The 15,311-nt window shown below is 46.0% G+C and overlaps 1 protein-coding gene across 2 annotated transcripts in view; it reads left to right on the forward strand.

Moving 5' to 3' along the window:
• The first annotated feature begins 2,198 nt into the window (after positions 1-2,198).
• LOC129764286 (ABC transporter G family member 20) overlaps positions 2,199-15,311 on the forward strand; it is a 158,596-nt gene continuing 145,483 nt past the window's right edge. The window contains exons 1-2 of one of the 2 annotated variants that reach the window (XM_055763222.1): positions 2,199-2,492; positions 2,556-3,283. In XM_055763222.1, the coding sequence (XP_055619197.1) occupies positions 3,096-3,283 (188 nt within the window). In that variant the 5' untranslated portion in view covers positions 2,199-2,492; positions 2,556-3,095. Of the gene's footprint in view, positions 3,284-15,311 lie in introns of both variants that reach the window. The other variant, XM_055763212.1, reaches the window with a different exon arrangement.

Consider the following 15,311-nt stretch of genomic DNA (forward strand, 5'->3'; position numbering starts at 1 on the left):
ATCTAATTTCGAGTTGTTCCTCCAAATGGTTCTACTGCCCTTTTTCACACATACAAACTTAAATGAAAAAAAAAACAAACAGATTTCTCCAATTTCTGCTTGGAATATTTAACACACGGTTGGAATTGCACTTCGAAAACGTGCACTTCTGGTTTCGCTTAATTCCCACGCAGAAGCTCAGAAAGATCACGTCTCAAAATATTTCGATTCAAGTCATAATTTCATAAATTCGTCATAAATTCGACTAGAAAGTAGTCACATATCGTAAAACATTCGATAAGAAAAACTTTTATCTAGAATACGCGTGACCACAGTGCAAGTCGAAGGAAATTTCTCTGAAGAAAAATCCCCCGGCCAGAGGCCAGAACGTGAATCAAACCCGAACACCCGGTAGATAATGTGAGACGCTAACCACTCGGACACGGGTGCACTGAAACAATCCAGAAACAATGCGCATTTAAAATAACAATTATTAATGTAACACCGTTCTGAATCATATTTCGAACGCTTAAGGCATATGATGCAGAAAACAGATCTCAACTTTATGCACAGGTATTATTTGGTTGATGTTTTAATAAATTAGTTCAATATGCTTTTAAGCTTTCTACTTTGGTACCTATTTGATTGAAAACATTAAAAAATCATCGAATAAAATGCTTCTCAAATCAAGCGAATACGAATCAAACTTCGAACACCATTTATGAAAAAAAAACTTCGGACAGATTGACTTCAAATTTCGGACACTTTGTTTTGTCGTTTTTTGAAGGATTGCATTACAGTTGATTACATTTTATAGTCAACTGCGAAACACTTACCAAGCAATCGCAGTAAACTGTTAACGATGATGAGCACTGATGAAACACGGGAGAAATTTAAATATTGATGAACGGGTAAATTCTACGTGCTCACGCTAAGCAAACGTCAAACACAAACGATAATGAGTGGATTTTGGATTTTGGATGGATTTTTTTCCTACTATGTAATAATTCAAATGTAATTCTTGAATGAAGTGACAGTGAAACCAAGGGATTACTCTAAAGAAGCAATTGTGATATTAATTTTATAGTTATATCATCAGTGCATCAAGCATTTCAAGATATTAGAACCAAGATGGTGGAGTTAACAGGTGGCTCGTAATTTACACTATTTAGAAAAGACGTATGAGGAATGGCAAGACGAAAAGTTTGGATTTGTTTATGTTATTACTTACGTTGGTATGGTTACATTTGATTTCGTCGAAGGTATTTGAAGTAGTATAATAAATAAACAGTTGTCGTTGAAAATAGTAACCTAGTAACCTTTATGCATATGATTCCGCTAGCTGGCTCGGCTATTTTGATATGATTTATGCAAGGAATGCTTTGATCGTGGTACCGCCACTGGCGCATAATTTGTAGCTTTGTTTTTTGTGCTGGTTCATAACGGCAATCAACCGTTGCGGCGAAACTATAGTCAATGTTTAGTGTTGTTTGGATACCATCTATGTAAATAAATTCAAACTTACGGGATACGTCCGAACGGCAATTCTGACATTACGTTTTACCTTCCACTTCACTTTCCTTGATTAGAACAAAGTGTCCGAAATATGATTCAGAACGGTATATAATCATGATAATGATCTACGTTGGATAATTATAACTCACATTCATACACTAATGGAACATGATATCCCGCAAATAGATGGAATACATGTAATTTGTTTATATTTTAAAAGCCATTATAGATATATGATATCAGATACGCTGTTCGCAATAAAGGCTTTGTAAGGTATCTGTCGCTTAGAGAAATTTCTCACGGATTGGGAAGTGAATCGAGCGATAAATATCTAGTGAATAATAATTCAACGATTAGCGCCAGCTTCGCTATCCTGCAACCCCTCGATCTACTCGCGAATCTCAGCGATTCAACATCGACAATACAATACAAGCGTAGCCATAGCATCCAACGCAGCAAGCGCTTTGCATTTGCACCGCACAGAGAGAAACCGCAGCACTTACATGTATGTATTTGCAGCACTGTTATGTATTTGTACGTTTGGCTTCCTCACGCGAGCGACTTGTATGCGGGCCCGAGCTATCACAAGAAAGAAACCTCATCCACTGAAACACCGACACCAACGAGTCGGGACGTTTCGCTAGTAGCGGCACTCGCATGTGAGACCTTTTCGGTGAGCAATTCTTCCACCACAATCGATCGACCCCTCACGGCACGATCACGCGTTTCGGACGACGTTCTTCCATGCGTTGGTTGTGTGTGAGCATAAGTGTCTGGTTCATAATAACCTGTTCTCGAAGATCTTATTGCTTGTCTAGTTCGTTGCTTGTTTTGCCCCGCTCCCTGGCCGTTTGCTTCCCGCCGCCACCACCACCACCATCACCACCCAGCCGCGATCGTGGGGATCACGTTTAGCATGTTGACATACCTAGAGAGTGCTGCTAGCGATTCCAGTCTCCAACGGTGACCCATCGCGTACGGACAAACGGCAAGACCGAGTAAGTGCAATCGAGCAACGGTATCCAGCGATTGATATTTCTGGCATCTGTCTCCCTTTGTAGCACGGCGGATTGGCGTATCCTGCTGTCCACACAGCTAACACAACGGTTGCCGAAAAATAAAATCATAACAAATCGAGGTCGACGCGCCAAATGTAAGGCAGTAGTGCCTCCCTCGGATATCATTGCGTACATATTCGGCTTCATTAGCAGAATACATCAGAAAAAGTGACCTTACCTGAGTACCCATCCAATCCTCCGCCCCTTCTTGAACCTGCGGTTACCAAGTCACGCACAGTTCCGCGGCGATTGCGGAGCAGACAAGTAAAAGTGAATAAATCGAGTGGCTAAAGGAAACAAAAAGCGCTTTCCCCGTGGTCTAACCTTTTCTCTAATACTCATTCGTGGCGTGTGTTTTGGTTTATTTTGAAAAGTTGTGTGCCAAAGTGTGTACGGAAATAAGCGGGGCAAAGAATAGATAGCGAAGAAAATACTTTCAATTGCATCCACACGATCGTTAAGTGCAAGCCGCCGTCAGTGTGTTCGTTGAAACAGAGAATAAATACCTAAATAGGTAACAAGTGAGTGAGTCAATCCCAAACAATGATGACCCCTATAGGCGGAAGCTCGAGTGAACCCAAGGAGGGATCGATAGCGATCATTTCCACCGGTGGTGGCGGGTCGATTCCCCCCGGGGGAACCCGCCAGCGGCAAGGCAGCAACCTGTCGGAGCTGGACAAGCGCCGAATTAGTCGGATGTTTAGCTGGACGGCCGAATCGCCCATTGTCACGTAAGTCTTAGGGACCACTGCGGTCTCTTTTTTTTATATCCTGAAAATGATGGTTTGGTGCAGTAATTGCTAAATTATTTCCACGGCGTGTCGACAAATTGTAGTCACATTCGGCGAGGTTATCAATTGTGTTAGCGTTCAGTACTTACTTTGGATGACGAGTATTTCTAGGGTTTTTTCTTATGTTTTCCCTCGGTGGTGGTTTTGCTTGCTCAGCTAAAGCGATGAAGCTATAATTTATTGTCGCCCGCGCAGAGGTAAACAGGTACTTAAACTAAAGAACGACGGTTTTATTCGCTGCTCTGATGTTTTGATTCATTTTCTGCAGTCATAGTGATGTTCTGGATTATGAATAATATGTCAGTGGATAATTCATTGGGTTCGATTCTGAAGTTACAGAAGAATCATTCGTGAATAAGGTCGTAGCTGTTTCGATTTTGGAATAAAGCCGTCCATCTGAGCCCATTAAAGAAAATCGCATCATGATTTCTCTGGTGGAATTGGGAAAGATGAATGAAATGAAAAACCTTCGAAATGATGCCTATGAGTAATCCCAAATGAAATTGACAAATGACAAAACATGAGTATTTTTTATTCCGTTTGGGTTGGAGGAAATAGGAGTTTTCCACATCAATTGGGAATTTGTGGACCCAAGTGTAACTTTTGAAAAGGACGTATCGATTTCAATAAGAGAAATCTTTGATAATTTATATCTCAAAAACTATGAGTCGTACCGAAATAGTGTCTTAGAAAGAGTTATAGAGTATTGATGCTAAATCGTGAAAAAAAGCTCTGAGAACAAAAATTAGTACTTTTTTTTCATTACAAAAAAAAATTAATTTGCAATATCTAAAATATAATATGTATATATATTTTCACCGTAATGATGTATTTGGAAAAGTTGTTGAAAGCCGTCAGTTCGAAAACCCGTTTGAAACAACGATATCTACAACTGAACTATCAGTACCAAAAATCAAGCAAACGATGCTATGCAATCTATCTACGTGGTATTCAGCGCAAATTCAAGAGCAATCCTAAATCTTTCTGGAAATACGTCGATGAGCAACGTAAGAAATTTGGATTACCGTCATCCATGTTTCACGATGGACATGAAGTGTCTGACACACAGGAAATTTGCAGTCTCTTTTCTGCGAAGTTTTCTAGCACTTTCTCGAAAGAGAATCTGTCTCAAGACCAGCTCTTGGGGGCCACAAGAAACGTTCCGATACAGAACAGCTCATGGTTCCGAGTCACCGTGGATAATGCAATGTTGGAATCGGGAAACAGCAAATTAAGATCCTCGAATTCCGTCGGACCAGATGGAATCCCAGCGTCAATCGTGAAAAAGTGCGCAGCAGGGCTGTTGTTTCCAATCTTTTTGTTGTTTTTGTTCAATCTTTCATTGACAAAAGGCATCTTCCCATCGCTTTAGAAGAAGGGTCACATTTTTGCGGTTCATAAAAAAGGCGATAAAAGAAACGTCGACAACTACCCAGGTATCTCCGCTCTGAACGCGATTTCTAAACTGTTTGAGCTTGTAGTCATCGAATCGATTTTCACTCACTGTAAACATTACATATCTATCGATTAACATGATTTCATGCCGAAACGTTCCACCACAACGAATCTTCTTCCTTCTATGACATATATTGCTGACGGAATGTCCGACGGTGTGTCCCAAACGGATGCGATTTACACTGACCTGTCCGCCGCCTTTGACAAAATCAACCATGATATTACAGTGCGTAAATTAGATAAGCTTGGCTCCAGCGGCAATGTTCTACATTGGCTTACATCATATTTGATCGGACGCTCCCTCGTTGTTAAAATAGGCGATTGTTTCTCCGCAGAATTCCCTGCTACATCAGGAATACCTCAGGGTAGTCATCTCAGCCATCTGATATTTCTTATCTATTTTAATGACGTAAATTTTGTCCTGGAGAGCCCTCATCTTTCATTCGCTGATGATATGAAAATATTTTTTCACGTTAACTCGGAGGCTGATGCCTTGTTTCTTCAACAACAACTAGAAATTTTACAGAAATGGTGCGTGGAGAATCGAATGACGCTGAATCCAAACAAATGTTCCACGATAACATTTACAAGAAGAAAAGAAGAAAGAATTTATAACGAACTTAGAGGCGAATGAACTGGAAAGTTTAAAGCCTCTTGAAAACAAAGAAGAAGAAGAAGCTATAACTATTCTCTCGACGATGCTCCGCGAACTAAACTCGACTGCGTGGAGGATCTAGGAGTGTATTTAGACTCTTAACTGAACTGTAAAACACATGTCAACTACGTGGTTGGTAAAGCTTCCCGTACTCTTGGATTCATCATGCGCACTACGAGGGATTTTACAGATGTACACTGCCACAAATCTACGTTCAGTGCTCTAGTTCGCTCAAGTCTGCAATACTGTTCAGTAATTTGGAATCCGCATTATCTGAACGGAGTCAACAGAAGCGAAGTCGTACAAAAACGATTTGTTCGGTTCGCTTCAAGACGATTACCCTGGATTTTTTAAATTTTATACATCACTTCTATGTTATATGAAAAAATTAAAAAAAATGAAAAAATAAACCTACGTCGCAACACGCCTACGAGGCGTGTTGCGACTGTCAGACGACAGTCGTCCACACTTGTGGGTACTACTAGGCGACGGATCATGTGGACACATGAAATGAATGAATTCGTGATCCGCGCCTATTACATCTGCACTGCTTTGGAGACGGACATGAGCGGTCGCCCTCGAATACTCGCAATGTTCGAGGAAGCGTATCTAGAGTTCGTCGGGAGGCTTGACCAAAACGCGATGAACGCGAGGCGTAGAGCGATTGTACGCAACAATATGCTCTCCCAAAGGCAAGTCGACGAGATCAAGCAGCAGGTGCAGAGAGAACTAAGCTCCAGAACAAGCAGAGCAAGCGATGTGTCGAGACGAAGTTCAGTACGGCTGAGCAATTCATTCGCGAGTGGGGCACGCGAATCAGCACCAGTGGAGGCCACAGTACAACAACCCCCTGAGCCGGAAGATCCACAGCCAGATCAACAACTACTACGCGATCTGGTCTTCCATTACGACGAGGCGATCTCACAGTTCCGCGACACGGTCGCGCCCCAGGATCCCGAAGTTGCAGCATTCCCGCAGGCTGACAAGTGCAGTAAAGCTCATGAACGAGCACGTTCTTCCGCTGCACTTGGTTGATGCTGAGAACATGGAGGAGCTGCAACTGAAAGTTTACTGTGCTGCTGTGGCGACCGCCAAAAGTTTAGGATACCGTATTAGGCCAAGAGGCGGACTGCTCCAACATCTCCGTGAAAGGCGTGAGCCTCCATGGCGAAGGAGATTGGAGCAACGGATCCTAAACAAGCGCGCCGCAATTGGAAGACTGATGGCGTACAAAAGAGGCAGCAGATCGGCGAAATTATGTCGCCAAGTTGCTGTGATCGTGCGGCCTACTGAACTTCGCCAGCTGGGAGCTCACCAGCTGACGGAAAAACTCGACACACTGGTACAGCAATTGAGCGTCCTAACTAAACGGCTGAAACGTTACTCTGACTCTGCAAAGCGCCAGGAACAAAATCGGATGTTCAGAGATAACGAAAAAGCGTTCTACGACCACATTAGCGACGAGAAGCCCGACTACCGCGAAGGTTTGCCAGATATTAGCGATGTGACGAACTTCTGGGCTGGTATTTGGGAGACCCCAGTAGAACATCGCGACGGGCAAATGTGGTTAAGACGGGAGGAGGAGAGTTGTGGTGAAATTGGAGAGATGCCAGCTATCATCGTCGGAGAGAACGATGTCCGCGAAGCCTCGCGGTACCTGAGGAACTGGGCAGCACCGGGCCCCGATGGTGTCCAGAACTTTTGGCACAAGAAGCTGACCGTCGCACATCCAAAGATAGCTGAGTGCTTCAACAAGGTGCTACGTGACCCACACAACCTTCCTGAATTCGCCACCCGTGGCGTCACCTTCCTCCTCCCGAAAGACAGCAACACATTGAACCCATCAAAGTACAGACCGATAACGTGCCTATCGAGTCTGTACAAAATACTGAGCAGCATAATTACCGCCAAAGTTTCTGCTCACTGCGAACAGCATCACATCATCGCAGAAGAGCAGAAAGGATGCAGGAAAAATACGCATGGCTGCAAAGACCAGGCCATCATCGACGCAGCCATAGTCGGCCAGGCGGTATATAACCAGCGGAACCTAAGTATGGCCTACATCGATTACAGGAAGGCTTATGACTCCATACCTCACTCGTTTCTCGTCCGGGTATTGGAGCTCTACAAAATTGATCCCGTCGTCGTTAGGTTCCTGCAGCATGCGATGAGGCAGTGGAGTACGTCTCTGCACCTCAGTGATGGGGAAAATGTGTTGCAGTCTAGAACGCTGCAGATAAAGAGGGGGATATTCCAAGGCGACTCTTTCAGCCCGCTTTGGTTTTGTCTGGCACTGAACCCCCTCAGTAGGACGCTCAATAGAAACGGTCATGGCTATAAAATAAGGTATGGCGACGGCGCCCACGAAGAAGTGACCCATACCTTTTACATGGACGATCTCAAGGTCTACGCTGATTCACGTCAGCGTCTAGGTGTAGCTATCCGGGTTGTCGAAGACATAAGCAGGGACATCTGTATGGAGTTCGGCCTCGACAAGTGTCGCTGTGTCCACCTGCTGAAAGGACAACTTACCGAATCCGGAGGCTACGAGGTCTATGACGGCGAGTTTATAAGAGACATGGTTCGTGGCGAATCCTATAAATATCTTGGATTCCGACAGCTCACCGGGATTCGCCACTCCGACATCAAGACGGAGCTGCGAGACAAGTTCTTGAGTCGAGTGAACTGTGTCCTGAGGACTTTCCTCAACGCGGGGAACAAGGTACGCGCGATCAACACATTCGCGGTTCCCCTGCTGACCTTCAGTTTTGGTGTAGTCAAATGGAGCAAAACTAACCTAGAGGACCTTGAGAGGAGGATGAGGAAAGCATTCAAAGAGGCCGGAATGCACCATTCTCAATCGGCACTGGAGAGAGTTTCACTACCACGCAAAGAAGGGGGACTTGGAATCGTCGACATTTCTGCACTGTGTGTTGCCCAGGTACGACAACTGCGCGAGTACTTCGCAGAACGCGCCAACCAAAACGCGCTATACCGGGCTGTCTGCGCCGCCGACAGAGGATACAGCGCTCTGCACTTGGCGCAAGCGGAGTACCAACTCAACTGCAATCTGCAGACAGTGGAGGAGAAGATTGCAGCTTGGAAGCAGAAGGCAGTGCATGGTGCCCACCCCCATCAACTGGACCGGCCACACGTCGACAAGGCCGCATCTAATCTGTGGCTAACGCGTGGTGAACTCTCTTCAGTAGTAGAAGCCGACATGATAGCCATCCAGGACAGGATAATGCCGACGAGAAACTGCAGGCGGTACGTCTGGCATCAAGACGTTGATGACATTTGCCGGATGTGCCATCAACCAGGTGAAAACATAGAGCACATTATGGGAGGCTGTCCCGTTTTGGCCAACGCAGCCTACACCGAGCGCCACAACAACGTGGCCCGTATTGTTCATCGACAACTGGCGCTCCAATGTGCTCTACTGGAAGACAACGTACCAAACTACCGGTACCTGCCTGCACCTGTCCTGGAAAATGACCGTTTCAAGCTGTACTGGGATCGCACTGTTCTGACCGACCTCTCGATCCACCACAACCGCCCAGATATAATGGTTTACGACAAGAGCGACCGCAAAGTCACCATCATCGATGTCGCTATTCCACTGAACCAGAATCTGGAGGAGACCCACGGTCGCAAAATCTGCAAGTACCGACCATTGGCCGTGGAGCTCAAGGAACTGTGGGGGCTAAGGGAGGTCCCAAGAATTGTTCCAGTCGTTCTCTCTGGAACTGGAATTATCCCGAAGACACTTCTGGAAGCGCTAAAGGTGTTGAACATCGAGAAGGAATTGGCCGGCATCCAAAAGTCGGTCATCCTTAGCACCTGCGCGATTGTCCGACAATTCCTCGGTCAGGACTAAAACAGCACGAGCATGCAGATACGTGCATTCCGCAGAGCCTAGTCCCCCTTTGGCATTCAGAAGCCCGGGGGCAGGTGAAAATTCTGGCTAGGTTCGCCTAGTTAAGAAGTGAGATAAGTCTGCCAAAAAAAATTCGTCTTGGTTTCTCAAATGACGACATTTTTAGATCGGGCGTGAACTGGAAACACACACCTGGTCTTGGCTCCCAGAACGGGTGTCGAAAGTGGCTAAGTGAGGGGGTGCGAGCGAGTCAGAGCGCTATATCTCTCCCGGGGAAGGCCTCCCGGGTCATGGAGGCCTTGCCAACCCGCTGTCTCCCGGGCAAAGGAGATACACCCAGACAATGGAGCTAAGGTCAAGACGAATACTACGAATGCGATCACCCGAGGAGGGTCCCCGAACTGGAGCTGGTCCTGGAACGGGCGTAAGAGCGAGCGGCCAACGGCTGGAGGGCGATGTGCAAGAGCGGGCCACCAGCCGGGTTCAACCCGAAGAGCTACCGCCACACGGAAACAGCAGCCATCGACATCACCAACGAAACGCTGCGCCTACGAGGCGTGTTGCGACTGTCAGACGACAGTCGTCCACACTTGTGGATACTACTGGGCGACGGATCATGTGGACACACGAAATGAACGAATTCGTGATCCGCGCCTATTACATCTGCACTGCTTTGGAGACGGACATGAGCGGTCGCCCTCGAATACTCGCAATGTTCGAGGAAGCGTATCCAGAGTTCGTCGGGAGGCTTGACCAAAACGCGATGAACGCGAGGCGTAGAGCGATTGTACGCAACAATATGCTCTCCCAAACGCAAGTCGACGAGATCAAGCAGCAGGTGTAGAGAGAACTAAGCTCCAGAACAAGCAGAACAAGCGATGTGTCGAGACGAAGTTCAGTACGGCTGAGCAATTCATTCGCGAGTGGGGCACGCGAATCAGCACCAGTGGAGGCCACAGTACAACAACCCCCTGAGCCGGAAGATCCACAGCCAGATCAACAACTACTACGCGATCTGGTCTTCCATTACGACGAGGCGATCTCACAGTTCCGCGACACGGACCCTTTGTCGCGTCCCAGGATCCCGAAGTTGCAGCATTCCCGCAGGCTGACAAGTGCAGTAAAGCTCATGAACGAGCACGTTCTTCCGCTGCACTTGGTTGATGCTGAGAACATGGAGGAGCTGCAACTGAAAGTTTACTGTGCTGCTGTGGCGACCGCCAAAAGTTTAGGATACCGTATTAGGCCAAGAGGCAGACTGCTCCAACATCTCCGTGAAAGGCGTGAGCCTCCATGGCGAAGGAGATTGGAGCAACGGATCCTAAACAAGCGCGCCGCAATTGGAAGACTGATGGCGTACAAAAGAGGCAGCAGATCGGTGAAATTATGTCGCCAAGTTGCTGTGATCGTGCGGCCTACTGAACTTCGCCAGCTGGGAGCTCACCAGCTGACGGAAAAACTCGACACACTGGTACAGCAATTGAGCGTCCTTACAAAACGGCTGAAACGTTACTCTGACTCTGCAAAGCGCCAGGAACAAAATCGGATGTTCAGAGATAACGAGAAAGCGTTCTACGACCACATTAGCGACGAGAAGCCCGACTACCGCGAAGGTTTGCCAGATATTAGCGATGTGACGAACTTCTGGGCTGGTATTTGGGAGACCCCAGTAGAACATCGCGACGGGCAAATGTGGTTAAGACGGGAGGAGGAGAGTTGTGGTGAAATTGGAGAGATGCCAGCTATCATCGTCGGAGAGAACGATGTCCGCGAAGCCTCGCGGTACCTGAGGAACTGGGCAGCACCGGGCCCCGATGGTGTCCAGAACTTTTGGCACAAGAAGCTGACCGTCGCACATCCAAAGATAGCTGAGTGCTTCAACAAGGTGCTACGTGACCCACACAACCTTCCTGAATTCGCCACCCGTGGCGTCACCTTCCTCCTCCCGAAAGACAGCAACACATTGAACCCATCAAAGTACAGACCGATAACGTGCCTATCGAGTCTGTACAAGATATTAAGCAGTATCATTACCGCCAAAGTTTCTGCCCACTGCGAACAACACCATATCATCGCAGAAGAGCAGAAAGGATGCAGGAAAAATTGGTATTCGCATGGCAGCAAAGACCAGGCCATCATCGACGCAGCCATAGTCGGCCAGGCGGTATATAACCAGCGGAACCTAAGTATGGCCTACATCGATTACAGGAAGGCTTATGACTCCATACCTCACTCGTTTCTCGTCCGGGTATTGGAGCTCTACAAAATTGATCCCGTCGTCGTTAGGTTCCTGCAGCATGCGATGAGGCAGTGGAGCACGTCTCTGCACCTCAGTGATGGGGAAAATGTGTTGCAGTCTAGAACGCTGCAGATAAAGAGGGGGATATTCCAAGGCGACTCTTTCAGTCCGCTTTGGTTTTGTCTGGCACTGAACCCCCTCAGTAGGACGCTCAATAGAAACGGTCATAGCTATAAAATAAGGTATGGCGACGGCGCCCACGAAGAAGTGACCCATACCTTCTACATGGATGATCTCAAGGTCTACGCTGATTCACGTCAGCGTCTAGGTGTAGCTATCCGGGTTGTCGAAGACATAAGCAGGGACATTTGCATGGAGTTCGGCCTTGACAAGTGCCGCTGTGTCCATCTGCTGAAAGGGCAGCTTACCGAATCCGGAGGTTACGAGGTCTATGACGGCGAGTTCATAAGAGACATGGTTCGTGGCGAATCCTATAAATATCTTGGATTCCGACAGCTCACCGGGATTCGCCACTCCGACATCAAGACGGAGCTGCGAGACAAGTTCTTGAGTCGAGTGAACTGTGTCCTGAGGACTTTCCTCAACGCGGGGAACAAGGTACGCGCGATCAACACATTCGCGGTTCCCCTGCTGACCTTCAGTATTGGTGTAGTCAAATGGAGCAAAACTGACCTAGAGGACCTTGAGAGGAGGATGAGGAAAGCATTCAAAGAGGCCGGAATGCACCATCCTCAATCGGCACTGGAGAGAGTTTCACTGCCACGCAAAGAAGGGGGACTTGGAATAGTCGACATATCTGCCGTTCGCAGAACGCGCCAACCAAAACGCGCTATACCGGGCTGTCTGCGCCGCCGACAGAGGATACAGCGCTCTGCACTTGGCGCAAGCGGAGTACCAACTCAACTGCAATCTGCAGACAGTGGAGGAGAAGATTGCAGCTTGGAAGCAGAAGGCAGTGCATGGTGCCTACCCCCATCAACTGGACCGGCCACACGTCGACAAAGCCGCATCTAATCTGTGGCTAACGCGTGGTGAACTCTCTTCAGTAGTAGAAGCCGACATGATAGCCATCCAGGACAGGATAATGCCGACGAGAAACTGCAGGCGGTACGTCTGGCATCAAGACGTTGATGACATTTGCCGGATGTGCCATCAACCAGGTGAAAACATAGAGCACATTATGGGAGGCTGTCCCATTTTGGCAAACGCAGCCTACACCGAGCGCCACAACAACGTGGCCCGTATTGTTCATCGACAACTGGCGCTCCAATGTGCTCTACTGGAAGACAACGTACCAAACTACCGGTACCTGCCTGCACCTGTCCTGGAAAATGACCGTTTCAAGCTGTACTGGGATCGCACTGTTCTGACCGACCTCTCGATCCACCACAACCGCCCAGACATAATGGTTTACGACAAGAGCGACCGCAAAGTCACCATCATCGATGTTGCTACTCCACTGAACCAGAATCTGGAGGAGACCCACGGTCGCAAAATCTGCAAGTACCGACCATTGGCCGTGGAGCTCAAGGAACTGTGGGGGCTAAGGGAGGTCCCAAGAATTGTTCCAGTCGTTCTCTCTGGAACTGGAATTGTCCCGAAGACACTTCTGGAAGCGCTAAAGGTGTTGAATATGGAGAAGGAATTGGCCGGCATCCAAAAGTCGGTCATCCTTAGCACCTGCGCGATTGTCCGACAATTTCTCGGTCAGGACTGAAACAGCACGAGCATGCAGATACGTGCATTCCGCAGAGCCTAGTCTCCCTTTGGCATTCAGAAGCCCGGGGGCAGGTGAAAATTCTGGCTAGGTTCGCCTAGTTAAGAAGTGAGATAAGTCTGCAAAAAAAAAAAAATTAATTAAAAACCACAATAATTTGGAAATATTTTTTTAATTATCTCGAGAATGGCTGCATTTAGAAGGAGACCAATATAGAGCTGTTTCATTTTGAATCACATTAGGATTCATAATATGTGGCCAAAAATGATTGTTAACATACAAAAATTCGAAGTTTCGAAAATTAATAAAAATTCGATGTTTCACAAAGTTCGTCAAGAATAGTTTTACCATCTTGTATCTATTTTTTAAATTTTATACATCACTTCTATGTTATATGAAAAAATAAAAAAATGCATATATAAATTTAAAAAAAAATAAATTAAAAAAGACAATAATTAAGAAATATTTTTTTTAATATTTCAAACCGGCTGTTGAATGATCAATGCGCCGCTGTTTTTGAGCGACGATCAGCAAACGCGGTACCCATCGCGCGGATAGCTTTTTCATGTCCAAAATGTATCGTCAACCACTGCTAATACTTTTTTCAGGAGTTTTCTTGTCAAAAAAACAACGTTTGATCAAAATACAATATTCCTCTTTTTCCATTTTCTATATGAATGCTCAGGTAGTGACACTGTAGTTTGTGAACAAATAAACGAAGTGTCATGAAACTTCACACATGAGCTAGTGACAGATGAACCTCCTGAAATGAATCTTGCTCAGTTTTTAGTGGCGTCATTTGTTGAAAAATCCCGGGACTTTTCAGCCCATGTAGTAATCGGTCTCGTGAAAAAATCTTTGCAGAATGTGTGGTCCTGGGATCGGCCCTAGTACTCTCGGGTCTTGATCTAATCTTCTGGTCCAGGAGTGTTCGGGTTCTCTTTGCAGTGCAGTTTAAATTGGGAAGAAAGATAAATCCGCCCTCGGTGTTCGATTCTCATTGACCGGGCAACAGAAAACACGGCGGTTGGCCTCCCTTACGGGAGTGTTGCTTAAGCCAACTGCTTGACTGCGCAGTGTTCGGTTCTCCGTTGGGGACGTGCCTGGAGCTTGCAGGTCCACAGCGAAAATTTTTTTTTGGAAAAACAGCTCTGAATAGAACTGACAAATTAACTCATTTTGCTTGGTTAACGGTAGAATAACATACGTTGCGACAGAAGAGAAGTAAAAATACGCGCGCTCTGTTTTCGTTCGGATTGTGACGGAGAAATTGCTGATGTTGGATTAGAGTACTCTGCTTTGATTCGCTTTTCTTCCGGAAATGAACACTGTGCGATACCTTCCAATCTTCCATTCTTCCTTCGTGTCGAGAAAAACTGTTGTGTGTGATATCAGAATTAGGAAAGACAGTTGTCTGCTCGCTAGCTGGTGCGAGATTGTAATGTGAGACACTTGACTCCATATGAGGATTGATCAGAACTTCTGCAGGCGAAGAGTTTCGTTCTCCGTACGGGCAAATTATCACAAAAAGATTATGGAGGGCTGTGCCCGCTTTATTAACGTAGGACTACGAAATTATTAAAATCAATTCGCTCGTTTATCACTTTTTTTATTATTCCATTTTTAGCATTTGTAATTCAAAATGTCTTGTTCTCTAACAATTTTGGTTTGCATTAACGAAGTTTATTGTAAAGATCATAAGAACATCACTTTGGATATTATTTCGAACCCATGAAATTTTTAAAAATAAATCTTAGGCAGTGTCAACATCTGGTGGCAATATTCATTTAGGAAGGTAAATTAATCAGTTTTAAATTGCTAAAATTTTAATGAAAATTTTCACTTCATGTCATGTAATTATTTGATTCATATAGTTCTGAACTTTACTCGATCATTTTTATGTAAATTGCCTGATGGCGGCTCCGCCTATTTCGAAGAAATTATGCCCAAAAAAAACTTGGTAAGCATGAGAATAGGTTGTAAACTATATATGATACCGCTAAG

This window comes from Toxorhynchites rutilus, chromosome 1 (genome assembly GCF_029784135.1).
Source record: "Toxorhynchites rutilus septentrionalis strain SRP chromosome 1, ASM2978413v1, whole genome shotgun sequence".
In the NCBI taxonomy this organism is placed as follows: Eukaryota; Metazoa; Arthropoda; class Insecta; order Diptera; family Culicidae; genus Toxorhynchites; species Toxorhynchites rutilus.